Source organism: Mustela nigripes, chromosome 4 (assembly GCF_022355385.1).
Source record: "Mustela nigripes isolate SB6536 chromosome 4, MUSNIG.SB6536, whole genome shotgun sequence".
NCBI lineage: Eukaryota > Metazoa > Chordata > Mammalia > Carnivora > Mustelidae > Mustela > Mustela nigripes.
In genome coordinates, this window is record NC_081560.1 from 17180345 (window position 1) to 17199638 (window position 19294).

At 52.5% G+C, this 19294-nt stretch overlaps 1 protein-coding gene across 1 annotated transcript in view; it reads left to right on the forward strand.

The window, feature by feature from the left end:
* SLC13A4 (solute carrier family 13 member 4) overlaps positions 1-19294 on the forward strand; it is a 40109-nt gene that overhangs the window by 8815 nt on the left and 12000 nt on the right. The window contains exons 3-9 of the mRNA XM_059396343.1: positions 6986-7122; positions 9092-9264; positions 9691-9745; positions 12041-12080; positions 13082-13159; positions 15277-15461; positions 18953-19072. Coding sequence (XP_059252326.1) covers positions 6986-7122; positions 9092-9264; positions 9691-9745; positions 12041-12080; positions 13082-13159; positions 15277-15461; positions 18953-19072 — 788 coding nt within the window. The remainder of the gene's footprint in view (positions 1-6985; positions 7123-9091; positions 9265-9690; positions 9746-12040; positions 12081-13081; positions 13160-15276; positions 15462-18952; positions 19073-19294) is intronic.

A 19294-nucleotide genomic window follows, 5' to 3' on the forward strand; every position in this document is an offset into this window, starting at 1 on the left:
ATTTCCTGAGTTCTGTATCTACCAGGCACCATTTGGGACATTACAGGACCCTGACTGTGACAAAAATGAAACACGGAATTTCTGCCCTCTCGAGTCTCACAGCTGATGTATGCATACAAATGGTTCATTTTTATGGTGATGACTTGATAGTCAGCAGGGGTTAAGAGTTTGTTGTGTGCAAAGCTTAGACTTCCTTCTTTCTGCCTTGCTAAAAAGTGATACAAAATGATAGACTCCTGACCTTGAGAGTTTCTCCTCTAAAAAAGAGAAGGCACAAGCCAAATGGGAAAACACAGAAGACCCATGCGGTAATGCCTCGTTTTCTGGCCCTGTGGAGGATTCACCCAATTCCCCAAGAGGGAATGTTCTAGATAAATGAAATACACCCCACCAGGTGCCCAAACTTTATTTTGACCACTTTTTGATCGACGTCTTTCTAGGAGGCTTTATAATTTTCCCCCGCCTTTTAAACAGAAGTTGTTGAAAACAAATTAACTTTTTCTCCGGAAACTTCACAATTTCCAGGGGGAAAAAATTTCTCAATCTAAAGAGCCAGTGTGGACTGGATGATGGCACAGTCGAGTGACTCGAGTGCTGGCTGACCAGCTGAACCTTAAGAATCTCGAGTAACGTATTGGCAGTAGACTAGAGGGAGAGCCCAGGTGGAAATACGAGAGGTACGTTATCAGATCTGCAGATGACCCGAAGCTGGATGGGCCAACTGATTAATGAGGACAGAAACAAGGCTGACAGGATGAGACAATGGCCTGGGAGTGACAGAATGACATTTCATAGGGATAAATGTTCACAGTGTGTGTGGAAAATACCTTGGCTCTTAGCTGAGTCCAGAGGCAGCATGAATCATCTATCAGCCCAGCGTAGCTGCCAAAATCTGGAGCACGTACCATATGCCAAGCACTCTGGGAGGTTCTTGACGTGCTCCGTGTCACTTAACTCCCTGTAACGAGGTTCTCAGCTCTGTCTTTACGGACAAGTTCAGAAATCAAGTTCAGAGAAGTCACGATTGGACCCAGGAGTGTGTGCCCCCAGAACGTGTGCTCTTAACCACTGGCCGATAGGTACTGAAGTCTGCTGAGTTAATAAACGTCTGTGCCCAGAGCGTCAGATTCTAGATCAGGAGGTCGTGCGGTGGTGGGTCGCTGAGATGTCCCCCATCTAGAATGTGAGTCACCCGAGGAAAGATGAGAAGACTCAAGAGGGACGTGATTTCTGGCTTCTGCATCTCAGCACACAAGGCTCAGAGGCTCAAACCAGAACCAGAGTCCACGCACGGTAAGAGAGACCCGCTCCATGTGTGGGAAGATGCCGGACTGGGCAGCCAGGTGGGGTCCGAGTATTCCTGGTCCTGCGAAGGCAAGCCAGGTGACCAAGTCAGGGACATTCGAGGTAGATTTTGTGCCTTGGGAGAGGGGACGGACTCAAAGGGCTCTTTGACTTTGGGATTCCATGGTCTTCGGGTTGGCATCCTGCCGCTATTTCCGCCTGTGGGCGTACAGAACTAAGGCCAGGAGTTTAGGTTTGTTCTTTATTTTACCTCCGTTGTGACCCTCACGACTATCATTGTATCTGCCTCAGGAATCATCTATGCCTTTCTAAGGTGCTGCCACAGCCAGGGACAATCAAATTAGCTAAAATTTACTGTTTCTAGGAGGCCGGGAGCGAGAGCACTCTCTGGGGCAGGAAGAGGCATGGTTGGAATGCTGCGGCTCCGGAGGAGTCTCCAGGGTGTCCAGGGGCAGGAACGACTTCCAGTAGAGATGACATCTGCTTTCTATCTCTCCCCTGCCCAACAGACACTCACACACGCGTGCACACACAAACACACCCCCTCTGCTGTATCCACGGCCCCGCGCTGCCGGCCCCTGGCAAGTGTCCGTGGCATTCCAGCCCCCGCCAGGAGAGGAGAGGGAGCAGGGCGGCTCCAGCTGCGATAACAGAACAGCCTCAGCAGCCCCATGACACCGGAGTTCAATGTCACAAATCTGCTTCCCTGTCGGTTCCTGATCCTTCTGACCTGCCAGGTTGCCGACCAGCCCCCAGACCCTGACTTTCTCTGTCTGTTTAGACCTGGGCACACTCCACGTACCACTCTCTGCTCTGCCTTTCTGGTCTCTGCTCACCACGGGGGCTGACCCCCTCCATACAGGCCCACGAGGAGGGAGGCTGAGCCTCGGGGCCCGGCCCCCTGCCTGAACCCCAGCCGTCCCTCACCCACAGCCAGCCAGATGCAGCCCAGAGCTGAGCTCCTGTGGGGCCTGGGACCGGGAATCTCCAGACACTGCAGCCTCCTCAGGCCAACTTAATGCTTCTGGGCCAAGAGCTACTCCCTACATAGGAGCCAGCCCCTTTACCAGTGGACTCAGAGCCCAGCCCCCTGCCTCAGTTTCCTCCATTGGAGGTGGTCCATGAGGTCCCAGAGAAGAAACTGGGGGTGCTTTACGAGTTAGCTAAACAGACTTCCGGCCCGGGTCAGCGCTCATCAGAGTCTCCCTGCTTTAAGCTTCTCTAGGGCAAGGTTTGCAAAGAATGTTTTTTTAGCAACAAAACCTTCGCTTTAAACCACATCTTGGGAGAATCAATACATAAAACAGATGGAAGAGGAACTCCTGCTCAAACTGGGCAAGGAGGCCCAGGGCCCCGGCTGCAGAGGCCCTTCCCACGGGCTTCCTGACATTTCAGACACAGTGAGTGTGGTTGGCAAACCTCTGGCCTTGGGGAGTGCAATCAGGTGCTCAGGAGCCCCAGGTGTTGGAGCCCGCAGAGGCTTATCCAGCAGGAACAGCATTCCTTTCCCCAGGGAAAGTCCCGGAGTCAGGTGCGCTGGATTTGGCCACCTTGCCGCGGCACTGGCTGGAATGCTGTTCCCTGGGCTCCAGCTGGGGCTAGGGGCTTAGCTCCGTGCTGAGGGAGAGCCACCCCCATCACCCACTCCTGGGGTCTAGAGGATTTTCCTGCAAAATTGTTTGGATGTCCAGAAGAGCCTCAAAGTAAGTCCGTTGCCAGAGGCCACCCCTGGTCTCCTGAGAGCTTGCCATATTCCCACCATTCCTAGAGGCGCCCACAGCTGACCTGCAGAGCGTCTGCATTTCTGGGGTCCCTCCCCCAAGAGCTGCCAGATGGCCACGTCAGAGCACGGTGAGATCCACCCCACCTCCTGCGGTCTCTGGCTGCTGCCACCAGGAGCAAGTAGAGTGGCAGTGTGGAAAGGGTTGGGGGTCCAAGCTGGGAGTAGGGTAAACCTGAGTTTGAATCCAGTTTTGTCACTAACCAGTCTTGAACAAGTTGTAATCTGTACAAACTGCCCTTTACTCTTTACTCGCCTGAAAAGGGAGGATCTAGAAAACAGCCACCTTTCAGGGAGCTAAGCGTTCTCCCCGTGCGCAAGCGCCTTCCCGAGGAGGGAGGATGGGCTGGCCCTCAGGCCTCCTCCACCGGGGTGGCCCCAGGGAGGCCAACTCACATTCCTCCTGAGCTAAGCCTGCTGTCCGGAGTGCCCTTCTCCAAAGTCTAGGAACAGAGCCACAACCTTTACAAAAATTGTTCTAAACATTTAAAACCTAACCTGTCTAGAGATCAACCAATAACTCCACCTTCAAAGAAAATAGTGTTTTAAAAGCTCATCACTAATGGATGCCGCCTGTGATTCACTCACTTTGAGCTAGTTAGTGAAGGACCCCATGAGCCGGCCCTTCTGTCCTTGGGCCTCTGCCTCCAGCCCGGCTCCCACTTCGCTGAGAAAACTCGGGGGAATCTTTTGATTTTCAGGCCCCACCTTGCTCCTTATTTCATTTCTTTCTCTTCTTCCCTCCTTCGGTTGTGCTGACCTCCCTGGCATCGCCCTCAATCTCATCTTGAAGCTTTTTATCCTTTTTCCACTTCTTTAATAACATGGACATTTATTGAGCACTTCCTGTATGCCAGGCACCATTCTAAGACCCTGCCTCCATTATCTGACTTGAGGCCACACGGTGACGGATTAAACGAACTGTGTATCTTGACTCTCGCCACGGAAGACATTGGAATGACGGGGCCACGGGGTTCCATGGGTTGCCCAAGAGCCTCCAGCTCCTCTGCGGGGAAGCCACCCTTCAAACCCAGCTCATCAGAACTCCAGAGCCCACGGTGTTGCTCCTCTCTGCCCCGCCTTTCCAGGCGGCCTCCCTGAGCACATCTCTTCTAAAATACTTTCCAGGAACACCTCTACTCTCCAAGCTCAGGGCTCGGGCAAACAGAGAAAAACCACAGAGCAGAAAAGCAGAAAAGGCAAGAATAAAACCACTACTGCAAACATTACAGACACCATGGACTCTGCTCCCAAAAGGAGCGCGCGTTTGGAGATCCTGTTCCTCTTGGCACACAATTCTAACGAGCTTTGTTATCTAGTTTCCCAACTCAGAGAATATCAGTTTTGGAAATTAGGTAGTGGGGAAAGGAATGCCCACAGCAAGCAGGAGTAAGCAACGCAGGTTGGAAAACGATGAAAATAACCCTCAAGAATCCTGGAACCCATGTGTTCCCTGAGGGGTTCTGAATAACCAAGGTTTTATTGTAAAACCAACCAAACAAAAAAACCCACTGGGCTGCACAACTAACAAACACCACTATCGGATAGAATTTTGATTTGTGAAGGTGGAAAGGCAGCTTCGTGGCTGGGTCCACTCTGTGTGCTAATGGCCACAGAGCAGGTCAGCCTTTGCGTGGAACACCGAGGGACGGAAAGAGCTGCCAAAAAATCCTGGTCGCCCGCCCCACAGGCTAGCTGATTTGCATCTGTCATTTACTCTTGACAACAGCTTTACAAAAGGTAGAGACGCACATGATCTTAGATGCCTAAATGAAGCCCAGAGAGGTTGACTAACTTGCCTGGGGTCACACAGCTGAGTCCTGGCTGACTCGAGAGTCCTCATTCTTGCCTACTTGGCTGTGCTGCCTCTTAAGCACAGACTACAGCCAGGCTGCGTGGCCCAAGCACATGACACCCATCAAGGGGCGGCAGGACGGCACACAAATAGACCTAAGCCCACCAAACACCAAGTATGAAAACAGCCCAGAGCCCGTGTCCCAGCTATTTAGGGCCAGAGTCAGGACTGTGATCATGAATGAAGACAGCAATGTGTGCCTACGCATGCTCTCACGGAGACCAAGAAGACTCCCCTAGAGTTGAATTAGACGCACGGCTTCCGGTTGGCCCACCCAGATGTGTTGTGTAGTAGCTTTGGATTCAGACACACCTGGATTGATATCCCACCCCTGCCCCGCCCCTTGCGCTCTGATCTTGAAGATTTCCTTAACCCCTCTGAGTCCGCTTCGTCACTTGCGAAGTGAGGTACTAACAGCGCCTGCCTCCTAGACTGTTGATGAGAAAGTGAATGTGAAATGGAAATCTCCTGGCAACGAGAGGGCCCTCTCAGCGGGGAGGTTCCTTTCTCCTTCCCCCTGAAAGGAATCCTGAGAAAGTGACCTCGCCTGTCCTGGAGGCTCTGGGCTCCTAAAAGGCCCTCACAAACTGGTCTTCTACTATGATATGTGCCAAAGAGGCAGAAAAGGAAAATGTTGCCAGCCAGTACCCTGGGAAAGTAACCACAATAGCACTGACCTTTTGGAAGGCCTTGCAGAGGCCTCAAGTCGCAGGGCCAGGGGAGGAACCGGTACTGAGTCTTGTGTCTTCTGTGGGTTTCCCTCCTCGGGAGACAGAGGAAAAGCGAACACCAATTCCGCCCCCAGAGCTGCCTCCTAGACCTCTAGGAAAGTTAGGGTGCAGTGAGAAAGGTCCTAGATACCAGCCTTCCCCACCCCCTCCCCTGCATCCCTCTCTCAACTCCTCCCCTGCACCCCTTCCCAGTCCCCAGCCTAAGCCTCGGGCATCCCGCGGTGCCTCCACGACCCACTAGGGGGCAGCATCTTCACCCATGCCCACGCAGCCCAGAGGCCTATCCGCCCTTCCCAGAGGGGACTCTGCCCTAGAGTCACCAGCCCAGCAGGACATCTCTCCCCTCGGGAAACATTAGTGACAGTGCCAACTGGCGATTGGGTTTGGGGACAAGAACTAGATTAAGCAGAAGCAGGGGGTTGCCTTCCCCCTCTGTGACCCCCAACAAGTCCCCCACCTCTGCCCAACCCCCATCCAGGGTCAACAACTTCCATCTTTATTAACAGATTCTTCTGGAATTAAGCACCATATAGTATTCTTATTTAATATTCTATTTTTTTAAGAGTTTATTTTTAATCTTTATACCCAACCTGGGGCCGGAACTCACAATCCCAAGATCAAGAGTCGCATGCTATCCCTAGTGAGCCAGCCAGGCGCCCCTCTTATTTTATATTCTTTTTATTTATTTATTTGAGAGAGATGAGAGAGAGAGCATGAAAGGGGAGAAGCAGACTCCTTGCAGAGCTGGGAGCCTGATGAGGGTCTCGATCCAAGGACTCCAGGATCATGACCTGAGCCGAAGGCAGGGGCCCAGGCGCCCCTCTTATTTGACATCATGTTAATTCTCGAGTTATCACTTGTAGACATTATCAGTTGATTTCCAACGACAGCCGATGAGGATTTTATCCTCCTAGCACCCTCTCCTTCTGCCTCCGGCTTCCCGGCATAGGTACCCCCACGGTTTTGGTTAATTCAGTCATCAAAGTTTAACAGTATGATTATATAGATTTTGTTTATTTCCAACACCACATATTTTACTATATTTACATTTCCCGCCATTTTCATTTCTCCTGCAATGAGAAATGTCCTTGTTTTCCCCCCCTTTAAAGAGGGTTTATATTATATACGTCAAACAGACATAATGTCAAGCGGTCGGCGACGCCAACAGCCCTCACCTCCGTGCCTCCTACTTGCGGGGTCTCTAGGGGAGTATCCTGAGTTGGGCTGGGCGCATGCGCCGCGCTGGGCGCATGCGCCGGGCCGGACACATGCGCTGGGCCGGGCGGGAGGGGCCGACGCGCTGCCTTCCCGCAGGTGGCCGCGGAGTACTTCAAGAACACCACGCTGCTGCTGGTGGGCGTCATCTGCGTGGCGGCTGCCGTGGAGAAGTGGAACCTGCACAAGCGCATTGCTCTGCGAATGGTCATGATGGCCGGAGCCAAGCCGGGCATGTAAGTAGCCTTTGGGGTACCCAAGCACTCTGCGGCCCCCAGCTGCCAGGGGGCCACCTGGACAGGGCTCCTGGGTCCCCGGGTGACTCCGGGTCCGGGTGTTTTACTACTAATGGGGATGGAATGACGTCAGGGCTGCTGGGCCGTCGATCATGGAAGAGAAATGTGCGGGTGACGTTGGTGTCATTTATTACCACAGTCTCAATAATTTATCCGGGCCACGTAGACTTCACAGGCAGCAGGTTACAAAATCCAAGGGGCCCATTGGGTAAAAGGAGATGGACCAATGCAAGTTGTTTCTCAACCTTTTTTCCGGTGTTAACAGGGAACGGGCTGGACAAGGAAATGGTGTCTTCTCCTCTGTCTTCTCCTCGGCTCTGTCTTCTCCTCTCCTTAAGGAGAGGTGGAGGTTTCCTCCCATCCATCCTGAGTTTTTGTTGTCACTGGCTCAGACCACAGCTCAGACATGTTGGCTCTGACCAGGCATCTGAGATGCCCTGCAGGCCCCCAGCCCTGTCCTCTTCTTTGTCTGCTGTTGGCAACACTGGAGGGAAACACTCCCAGCCCTGGGGAATGTGTGGCAAAGTCGGGATTGACAGTTCTGTGTTGACAGTTCTGCTGCGTGGAACAACCCTACCCTTCTCTTTCCTTCGGCATCTGGGTCCCACCTCCTATTTACAGCTTTCTTGGGACATTTTCTGTAAGCAGCCCTGACTCCTTTGGGAGTCTGATGGGGTATAAATGAACAACATGGTACCAGTTTCCAACATGAGTCCTCTGGATGAATACAGGTTAAGCCTCAAAGGAGGTTCCTGTTTTGCACTTAACCACAGCTTAATTTGGTGTCACTTGCCCTGTCACTTAGTAATCATCTTGGACTCCACACTCAACCTCCCAGACACACAACGGCATCTGCAGTTGTGCTGGGGACTCCGCAGCTCTTTGAAACCACTGTGTACTCACACTCAAACTCAAGAAAGCTGATCCCACTGCATTTCCATGCTTCTTCACTAAACTCCTCCCCATGTCTGTTTCCACACCTGCCCCCCCCCCACCATGGGGCAGGCAAACTCCTGTTGCACTCAGCCTAAACAGAAACAGCACCATTTGGCCTGCCTGACGTAATCCACACAAAAGGTGCTCCCACATTGCACCATGCCAGGGATCCCACCTCAAGTAAGAAACATGGGGAGTCTCTATGCAGGCTGGTCTCACGGAAGTCAGAACCATGTCTATACCAGCAACACACTGTGTTTCCAAAGCCAAAGTGAAATAACTTGACGGTTATTTTTTGTTAATGTTTTCCAAGGGTTGACTCTTCAAGATACCGGCTGAAGAGATTCACGCAGTGACATGGGACCCTTGTGTGGCTTGGGGCAGGGCAGGGGCGGGGGTGGGCGCTAGCCTTTCAGCAAGTGGGCAGCGGGCAAGTGATGGACAGAACTGTGACCTCCATATGTTAGTCTCTGTTTGGTCACTAGTAACTAGAGTGATGAGGCTGCAGAGAAGGGACCGTCATGGGCCCTGAAGAACTGTTGGCTGGAGGGCAAAAAAAAAAAGAATTCCTTTATGCACCCAAAGCACACCTCATTACCAAGCCAACATCTGCAGAGCCGAGCCATCAGTAAGTCCCAGACTGGGTGACCCTACAACCAAAGCTAGTCTTTGCTTAAGGAAGGGCTTCCTGCTGGCTGAGGCCATTAGCCCAAGAGGTGTGATTTATTCATTCAACAAACACGAAGGTAATGTTTACTCCGTGCCAAGCCCTGGGAGTACAAAGCCGAAAGCTTGACTTAAAACCCTGACCTTCTGGCTCCACGGCAGCGCCTCCTGACCGCGCCGCCCCTTCTCAAGGCCAGCTCCATCGGGTTTGTAGGAGGCCCCAGAGGAGCCCCGTGAGAGAAGCGGGGGGCCACCCTGGGTCGGCAGCCCCCCTGTGACCCGGCGCCCTGACTGCCCCGCCTTGCAGGCTGCTGCTCTGCTTCATGTGCTGCACCACGCTGCTGTCCATGTGGCTCTCCAACACGTCCACCACCGCCATGGTGATGCCCATCGTGGAGGCCGTGCTGCAGGAGCTGGTCAGTGCCGAGGAGGAGCAGCTCGTGGCTGGCAGCTCCAGCACCGAAGAGGCCGAGCCCATCAGTACAGTTTGCTGGAGTTCACCTCCCCTTTGCCCCGGGGCCCCCCCTCCCCGGGACACCGCCCGGCTCAGTGCTGCCCCCAGGATCCTCACCCGTGCCCCGCCCCTCCCCCCCATCCCAGGCCAGCCCTTGGACCCTGAAGCTCCCTCCTGACCCTGCGTTCCTGGCTCTTCCTTCCTCCCCTGCTCACGGCAGCCACCGCTGCTCCTCGGGGGGAGGAAGCACCCAAGGGTTCTGACAACACCCCAGGCCTGTCCGTGCCCGCAAGCCCTGCCATGCTTTCAGAGCGGAGGGAGGGGTGGTGGTCAAGCCTGCCTCCAGCAGGACATGCCCTCGTCTCCCCCGTTCGGCCCCATCCCTGAGCCCCTGCCCAGTATGGTCGGCTCCAGCCTCCGCATCTCACGTCTGCTTTCCTTTGCTCCTGTAGGTCTTGAGGCAAACAACAGCCCACCCTCTCTGGAACTCATCTTTGTCAATGAAGAGTAAGTATGACTGCCCTCCTCCCAGACAGAGCCTGGCCAGGTCTATCCCGGAGGTCAGGAAAGCCAGTCCTTGAGCTCCTAAACAGCTCTTCTAGAAGTATGGGCCAGGCTCGTGTCATGCCACACCACCCTCCCCTCTGCCCTGAGTTCCTCTCTGTACCTGGGCACCACCTGCCAGGAGCCTGAGGACAACTCCCTCGACCACAGGGCGTTGCAGCCATGAGGGAAGAGACAGGAAGACAATCTGATTGCCTACACGCCTACCAAGTAGAACTGAAGTAGAAGAATAGTACATTTAACTAATTAATAGAAAAACATTCACAGAATAGATGTCGCAGGAGATTCTGAGAGAATCGCGAAGTATCTTCTAGATACTTGTGGTCTCACTAGATTTAGCCTTGTCAGATATGACAAAGAAGGGTGAGGTGACGGGTGGCAGATCTGAGGACAATTGATGAGAGAGCTGTGTGAGGGTGGAGAGAAGCTAAAAAAGGAGAAATACACCCCCCAAACATTCATGTGAGACAGATCCATTAAGAGCTTATTTCTTCCAGAAATTCTATGTCAAAATGTGGTCTTCAAGGGTTACTGTGATGAATATTGCCTTTAAAGGCTGGGTGTGAAGCAGAGCTGAGTTTTGCAGTTTCGTGTCTTCTTGGGCAATGAGAGCTGCCCTGAGCACAACCAGTGTGTGTGAGGGGAGAACGCGGCAGGGTGGGGGACAGCTCTGCTCTCCCCGGCTCTGTGGCCTTCAGTCACAGCAGCCCATTCCCCTCCACGGCCCTGGATGAGATCTCAGGCAAACTTCACTGCTCTCTGGTTCTTTAAGGTGTTAGAGCAGAATGACCTCCTTTGCAGAGAGTCAGCAGTCTGGTCCAGACTCCCCAAAACTTCCGTCTCTCAGCCACAGCACGTCCTACCTGCTGTCACCCAGGCGGTCAGAGGTCAGAGTGCGTGGGGACAGACTCTCACCTCTCCTCCCCCCATCCTCCGGACCCCTGCGGCTCCCTCTGTTGCCTCCGGCCCCTCCCGGTGCCCTCCCCCTCTGAGACTCCCTGGCTCCCTCCCTTGCCAAGTGCCCACATTCAGCGCCTCTGGAGCGTCCCCTTGGGGTGCCCTTTGCAGAGCGCCAGGCCTGATGACAGCGGTGAGGCCCTCCTGGATGACCACGCATCCCCAGCCCTCGCTTCTGTGCTCTGCTGCCTCAGTCCCCCACAGCCTCTTCCTTTTGGGGTGGCCTCGGCCTCTTGGGTAGGGCCTCTTCGAGACAGCTCTGGCCTGGCCACCTTCTGTGTGCGCCACCCACTATGAGACTCAGAATCATGACCTGCTTTTGTTCTTCTCTAGACCTAAATCTATGTCCCCCAAACTCCAAAGCAAAAGCTCAAGTTGGCCCTAGAACTCCCTCAGCAGAGTGAGGGTGAGAACGGCCATCTTCCGGGGTGGCCGGCACCTCCCATGCTGTCTGAGGGGCTCCGGGCCCGCCCTCCTCACCCAGCCTGGGAAGGAATGGGGGAAACATCGGACTGCTCCACTCCTTCCACGCTAGCAACCCCCTCCGAAGAATGCTTCCCTCTGAGCCCCATCAACTCCTTACCCTCCCCTTGGGTAGCCTGGACACGGTTGTCTGCCACGGGACTCCAGTCCTGCACACGTGTCCAACCGCTGTCTTCACACAGACCTCACGGTACCCACTGTCCTCAGAACTACGACAAACCAAAGCACACGTTTAGCCCTGAGTGCAGCCAGTACTGCTGTGGTCCAGTTCCCACCTTCCTCTCTCACCCCCAACCTCTTGCTCTCACCTGCCTTTCTCCACGTGCAGCCCAGGCCCCCCCTGCTCCTGCAACTCTCACCAGCTGACTCGGTGAAGGTCACTGTCTAGAAGGAGAAACTTGTAAAATGCTCATCTGGGGTTGCAGGAGCCCCGGGGCTCCTCTCTGGGCCCACTGCCTACTGTGTACGTGCAGGTAGTAATGGTAGTAATACGCGCCGTCCCTCTGTGGTGACGATAACGGTGTCATGAGGACTGAGGTCCATATTTAAGTGCTCGGCTCCTAGAAAGCCCTCCCTGTTATTTGCTAGGAGGGTCAGCACTGCTTCTAAGGAAATGCTGTGTCCCCACAAATCCTGACAGCATCTCTGGAAGGCCAGGAAGACTCGGGTGAGATTAGTCTTCTAATCTTACCCAACTCTAGAGCGGCCACTTACACCAAACACCAGTGGGGTGGGGGCATTCCCATCTCACAGAGTCCGGTCCGCTAGTGTTTTCCCATTTCCTTTGCTTTGTTCCAGCACATCGACTGCAGACTTCACCTCGCTGATGCACAGCAAGGTAAGGCTTTGGGGTTTTTCTGTGCTTTAAGATTCCTGGGAAGTCCCTCAAGATACCTCAGGGACAGAGATGCCAGGCAGCTTATCCTGGAGCCCAGCAGCAGCCACTGATGCAAGGACACAGAGATGCTCACCCAAGCCCGAATATGAGAAGGGCTGGACCGGCTCTGGGCGAGGGCCTGCGGACCTCTGAACCTTGGCTCTGAGACAGCTTAGCCTCCTAAAGGGCAGGCTAGCCTTTTCCGTGGAAACCCAGTACTCAGCCAGCCAGATTTCCAAGAGTCACAGATTCACCCTCAAGATTCCCCGCAGTGGGGATTCCATATAAAAAGGGTCACATTTAAAGATTTACTTACCTATTTTAGAGAAAGAGAGCATGCCTGTGTGTGAGTGGTGGGAGGAGCAGAGGGAGGGAATCTTCAAGCAGACTTCCTGCTGAGTGCAGAGCCCGCCATAGGGATCGATCCCACTGGCCAGGAGATCATGACCTGAGCTGAAACCAAGAGCCAGACCCTTAACCGACTGCACCATCCAGGTGCCCCAAAAGGGTCACATTTATAAAGGAAAGCAGAGTTTATGGCCTTACCTCTTCCCCCAGAACTGGTTTCACATTTACTTACATGAGCCCAAATTTTGATTACCCAACTGTAGACTCTGTTGTGGTGAGATTATTTTGTTTTGTTTTGTTTTCTTTGTGTTAAAGAAAAATGAAGGATTCTTCATTAGCTAATGAAGTGCCAGAAAGTGAAGCTGTCTGACAAGGACAGAGCTCTATCCTGCCAGATTTCAAAAGTCTCTGCAAATGGGCTGCTTCATACCCGCTGGTTGGGACTCTGTGTCTTGGAGGCCTGGTGGACTGGCTCCCCGCGGCACCCTCTCCCTGGTTTCTGGTCTCCGACGGCCACAGTGCTGAGGCGAGGGATGCTGTGGGGCGGTGACACGGCCCCTCTTGACGCCCACCATGTCCTCTTCCTGACGATGGGTTGGTCTTTGTCCCCACAGAACGTGAATGGTGTGCCCACGATCACCAGCCCGGGCAAAACAGCAAATCCCCAGGGCAAGAAGCAGCGCTGGTCCCAGGTAATGGAACTCAGCCCCACGTAATGGAACTTGGAGCTTCCCAAGGGGCCCTGGTCTTGAGGTAATGAGGACATCGGTCTGGTGCTGTCACCAGGCCCTCCAACCACAAAGTCTGGCCTGTGGGTTGCATGGAGGTAAAAGGTCTAATTTAGCAAGTCATGCCACCATCTGAGCCTGTTTGTTTCTTCAACTCTAAAAGCTGGGGGTTGGACTAGGTCAGAGGTGTTCAAATATTTTCTCGAAGGTGCTTCGGGGACAATGCAAATACTCAAATATTTGAGTGTCCTGAGATTGTAAGGAAACTGCTTTTTTGTGCGAATGAGTATCTTCCTGTTACTTGCTATACCACGGAAACAAAATGCGGGAACAAAATAGATCTTGAAGCTGGCCTAAAATTGTAATCCTTGATTTATAATCCTTGATTGCACATTTTTGTGTCCATCCAAATAACCTCAAATACTTCACATCCATCATCAGTATAAGTAAGCGACATCATTTCTGAAACTCTGATTGTGTACCAAGCACAGTTTGCTGAGCGTTTTGTCCCTCTCTGGGCTCAGGGAGGTGGCAGTCTTGAATTCCATTCCTGCAAATGAGGCAAAGAGATGACGTCACGTGCCCAAGGCCTCGGAGCCAGTAGAGAGAGGAGCATCTCCATTCAAATCCAAGTCTCCCTGACCACATGTGTCTGCTTTCAGTAATAAAACAGATGGATGCTGATTAAATGCTACATTATGTCTTATATATCAGAGGTCCATAAAGATTTTCATTAGAAGAAAGGATCATAGAAAACCACTGGCCCAGAGAATCTATGAGGTCTCTTAACAGCGCTGATAATGAATGTCTCAGGAAGGCTTCAAGGGTCCAGACTGACTTGGGCCCTCCTATGAGGTGGGGCACTGGTTAAGGCCTTTGAGAAGGGAGGTTTTTCCAGGTTTTCCCAGGATCTCTCCTGCTGACATTTGCCGCAGGCAGCTCCTGGTCTCAGAAAGACTCGGTGGGGGGAGCCCAGGCTTGGGGGTGGGGGTGTGGGGCAGAGGGTTTTTGCTTCTTCTTTTCTTTTCTTCTTTAAATATTTATTTATTTATCTGAGAGAGAGCGGGCTGTGCAGTGGGGAGGGGCAGAGGGAGAAGGAGAAAGAGTCGTAAGCAGGCTCCATGCCGAGCTGGGAGCCTGACATGGGAGTCAGACACTTCACTGACTGAGCCACCCAGGTGCCCACTTGCTCCTGTATCTACACTAGAGGCCAGAGGTCAGCAAGGCCACCATCTGGGCCAAGCAGGGCCGGAGAGGAGCCCCGAAGGCTAGCCTTATATGCAAGGCGACGGGGAAAGTAGGGAGGAAAACCGAGAGGCAAGAAGCAGAGAAGAGTGAGGAGAGAATCACACACTGGATTCCCTCTGCCACCCAAGGCTTCTTTCTCGGTCACCTCCCAGTCCGGACCCTCCCCCCAGCTCCAGGAAGAACCACCGTCTTCCATGTGTCATTCACACCCAAAGCGGAGAGCAACCACTTTTGCTGGAGTTCAAGGGAAAACAGCATGCGGAGACTAAGAACTCAAGTAGTAATAGCTTACCATGCATTAAATGCAGGACGTGTTCTAAGCACTTTACATATGTTTCTTCAGTGACTCTTCCCAATGATCTGGTGGAGAAAAGAGAATTTTCTTCTTTTTGCAGAAGCATCTGCCGCTCAGAGGGGCCGCCCAATTTGGTGCACAGTAGAACTAGGATTGGGATTTGTCTTTCTGACACCCAAACATAAAACCTTTCCACGGCACTCTGGTACCCTTGCCTTCATGCTTCATGTGCTGGACAGCCCACGTGGGGTTAGGAAGATTCACTGTGGGGTTTTTTTGTTTGTTTTTGTTTTTGTTTTTGTTTTTTTGTTTTTTTTTTTGTTTTTTTTTTTTAGAGATTTTATTTATTTATTTGACAGAGAGAAATCACAAGTAGATGGAGAGACAGGCAGAGAGAGAGAGAGGGAAGCAGGCTCTCTGCCGAGCAGAGAGCCTGATGCGGGACCCGATCCCAGGACCCTGAGATCATGACCTGAGCCGAAGGCAGCGGCTTAAACCACTGAGCCACCCAGGCGCCCTTGTTTTTGTTTTTTAATAGGAAAAGCCACTCGTCCTGCTCCCCGGCTCCAGGAACCAGGAGCTCAACAGAAGGTACAAGTCCCAGCATGACCAGATGATCTGCAAGTGCCTCTCGCTGAGCATATCTTACGCTGCTACCATTGGGGGCCTGACCACCATCATCGGCACGTCCACCAGCCTGATTTTCTTGGAACACTTCAACAAGTAGGTAGCTCGCCTGGCCGACCAAAGATGTACTAACTGCCCACTGTGTGTCAGGAGCAGCACCAGGGGCTGAGGATAGAGCTGGAAAAGGAACTAGAGCCGGAAAAGGAACTAGAGCCATTTCCGTGCTGAGAGAGAAAAGAGACAATGGAGCATGACAGTTCAGGGTGACTGGAGACAAGTGGGGTTCTGCTGGGAGACCACGGGGGCCACCCAGTCCACGGAGAGGACACGCCTCCCCAAGGACGCAGCCAGGGAAGCAAGACTGGAAGCACCGTGGGCCACACTGGGTGAAGGGGGGTGTTCCGGACCAAGACAGCAGAGAGTGGGAGGACTCAGAGGCAAGAGAGCAGAACATGTAATGATCCGAGAGACTGGGAGAGGGCAAAGGGAGGCCAGGGAGGTGGACATGCAGATCACAAAGGACTTCTTGAGGCCCACGAAGGACCTTAGATTTCATCTGAAAGGCCATGGGAAGCCTTTGAAGAATTTTAGGCAGGGAGTGAGGTGATAAGATTTATAGTTTTGAAAGCAGGCTCTGGACTAAAATAATGAAGACAAAGCATGCTTCCTTTCAGCAGAAAGACAACTCGAACACCACTGCAGACGCCCCGGAGAGAGCTGGCGGTGGCCTGCTGACCGAAGCAGTGGTGAGGAGGGACGGTCAGATTTGAGAGATAGGCAGAGGTAGGCTTGACCAGAAAGAACCAGAAAGAGGGAGAGGCCAAGTCTGATTGTCAGACTCAAGGCCTCCACAGCTGGGGGAACAGAGTTGCCCTTGATCTAAATGAGCAGAAAAAGTAAGGAAACATTGACAGAGAGGTTGAGATGGCCAGGTGGATATACAGCACTGAATCTTAAGAGAAGTTTCTAGGCTAAAGTCATAGATTTGGAGTCAGTGGCCTTCAGAGCTGTCTTCATGAGCACCCAACCTGTAGAGTCACACCGGACCACCGTGCTGGGAAGGGCTTTATGCCCTGCTTTCGTCATCTGGAAATTCTTTTTTTTTTTTTTTAAGATTTTATTTATTTATTTGACAGAGATCACAAGTAGGCAGAGAGGCAGGCAGAGAGAGGAGGAAGCAGGCTCCCCGCTGAGCAGAGAGCCCGATGCAGGGGTCGATCCCAGGACCCCAGGATCGTGACCTGAGCTGAAGGCAGAGGCTTTAACCCACTGAGCCACCCAGGCTTCTCTCATCTGGAAATTCTTAATCATTTTTGAGCAAGTGGCCCTATATTTGCATTTTGCACCAGGGCCCACAAATTAGATGGTAGTGGGTCCTGCTGGGATGCATATGGAAACTGAATCCAGGGGAGGGAAGGAGTCGATCACTCAGGGAGACTGTATAAAGTAAGAAGAGCAGAGGCCATAAATATCAAACTGAAATATTTAAAGTAGACTATAAATGAGAGAACAATATGTATCACACGGGGAAGAGGAAAATCCGGTGTCATTCTGCCCAAGGGAAGAAAGTGTTCAAGGAGGAAGGAGTGGACCACACTGTTTACAGTGGCTGAATGACTGAGCAAAAGAAGGACCAAAATGTGTCGATTCGAGCTGGTGATGTGGAGGTGACTGGGACCTAGGCAAGAGCAATTGGTCAAGTGATTGGAAAGTGAAGCCAGATCTCAGGGAGTTGAGTGAGCCGGAGGTGTGTAGACAGAGCGGTCTGTGACAAGCAGGAGGTATGGGATGATGATACAGGGCCAGTCGAGTGGGGCCAAGGAGGGTTTAAGATGGGACACATTGGAATGTTGATGGGGTGTCCAAGTGAGAGGAAAATTAAAGATTGAGAAAGGGGATGGTTGATAGAGTGATGTCACTGAGAACACAAGAAGGCCTCGAGGGCAGAGAGTAGGGAAACGGATCACAGACAAGAGGAGAAACAGACCTTCCATTTTAGCAGGAAAAGGAAGGAAGGAAAGAAGCCAGGAAGGAAGGGAGGGAGGATTGGGGAGGAGGAGGAGGAATGAAAGGTTAAGACCCAAGTCTCCAAGATCTGAGCTTCAGCGTTCCTCACACCTCATCACTCTGTCCAGACTCTGAGTTTCTGCTCTTTAGTTTCTCATTCACTCTGTGGTTGGGCAAATTCATATTCTCTTAGTCTCCTTCCTGGGTTTTGTCGTGGTACATTTAGTCGTAACTGTGGCTTATGTGGACAACAGGGATCCTGTGAAAGGATCTCCACTGTCTGAATAGCCACCATGCAGGTTTTCTTGGCATTGGTGAACAGACCGCCCCCCACAGTTCATTCTGGCTGTGTTTCAAAAATTTAGAAATTAGCTGTTACTCTTTCTAAAGTGCTATAAATGGGAATAGGCTCACACATGTATCCACAGAAGTCTACTTAATCTATTCTAAAACTCATTCCCTTTCCTGGGTCCAGGAATACGGCCTAGATTTCTGTGTATGGAGAAGAGACGATACAACAGACTTGATGGCTGTTAGCCCAGTACAGGCCAGAGTGAGTCACTCAATGACTTCTACCCTCTGGTATCCTAAAGCCTTTCTTTCCACCCCCACCCCCCCCAAACAGTGACTCACTGGCCGTTAGGGTAGGCTCAAGCTGTTACAATTTCCCAAGAAGCGTGTGGATGGTAAAGGTAAGTCCCTGACAAGGCCACAGGGCAAAAAAGCAGACGTCCCTGCAAGGACAGACGATGAAACCCTCTTTACGTCCTGTGCTTCCAGTGCATTCTCTCGGGGTGGGGGGGTTCTGCTTTTGGTCTTTCTCTTTTTCCATGCAGCACCTAGTGTGAAAAGAGGGGCAGTTTCCTCCCACCTTAGAGGGGGGAAAAGAGCCCAGGAGGAAAGGAACACAGGCGTTGTCTAGGCTGAAGTCATGGCTCACATATAGCCCATCCAGGCTCCCCAGGAAACAACACCTGGGCAAGGGGCCACAGCTCTTCCTGATAAATGACGAGTCGTCCAGGTCACCTCCCTGAGACCCTGGGACAGCAGTGGACGTTGATGAACAGTTTGGAGATTCTAAGTCATGGTTCTCCTAGGGGCGCCATTCATACCTGGAACTTTCATGATGCTCTAGAGTCCAGACTTGTCCCAAGTCAGTGCCATGCATGCCCCCAACAGCAGCTCAGGGCAGCTCACGTTCCTTCAGGGACTTTATAAACCAAGTATACCAGACGCCCCTTTGCATTCTCTGTTGTCCTGAACACCAGATGAGTAAACTTGTAAGAATCTTTACATAATTTAAGAGCAAAACAGCTCCTGCATGGTTTTCCTGAGTGCAATGCACGCGGGCATCAGTGGTGTCAAGTCTGTTTGCTTAGTACCGTTTCTAGCTTACTTCGTAATGCTTGGCGGGGCCCTGTACAGTTCCCAGCTGTCACATACGTGAGTTCTAATGTGTCACCACGTCCTTACCATTAGCTCTGATGTGTGTCTTCTTAGGGAGCCGTTGGCTTATTGCCCCCAGAAACCACATGGGAATCCAGCCTGTTCTCATCACTGACCTGGTTCTTTCCCTCCAGCCAGTACCCAGCTGCGGAGGTGGTCAACTTTGGCACCTGGTTCCTCTTCAGCTTCCCCATCTCCCTCATCATGCTGGTGGTCAGCTGGTTCTGGATGCACTGGCTGTTCCTTGGCTGCAAGTGAGTCCCAGGGCGCTGCCCGCGAGGCCCCGAGGCTCTGCTATCCGTCCACAGTCATGGCAGGAGCCCTGGGGAGCAGCACCTGAGGGGGAGCTGCTGAGTAACGACAGAGGATGCGTGAGGAGAAGACACCGGACTAGACGGTTGGGGGAGGTGTCAGGGCACCCCCTTCTAGACAGTCTAAACGTACATGGCCTCGGCACCTCACTATGAGCTCTGCCA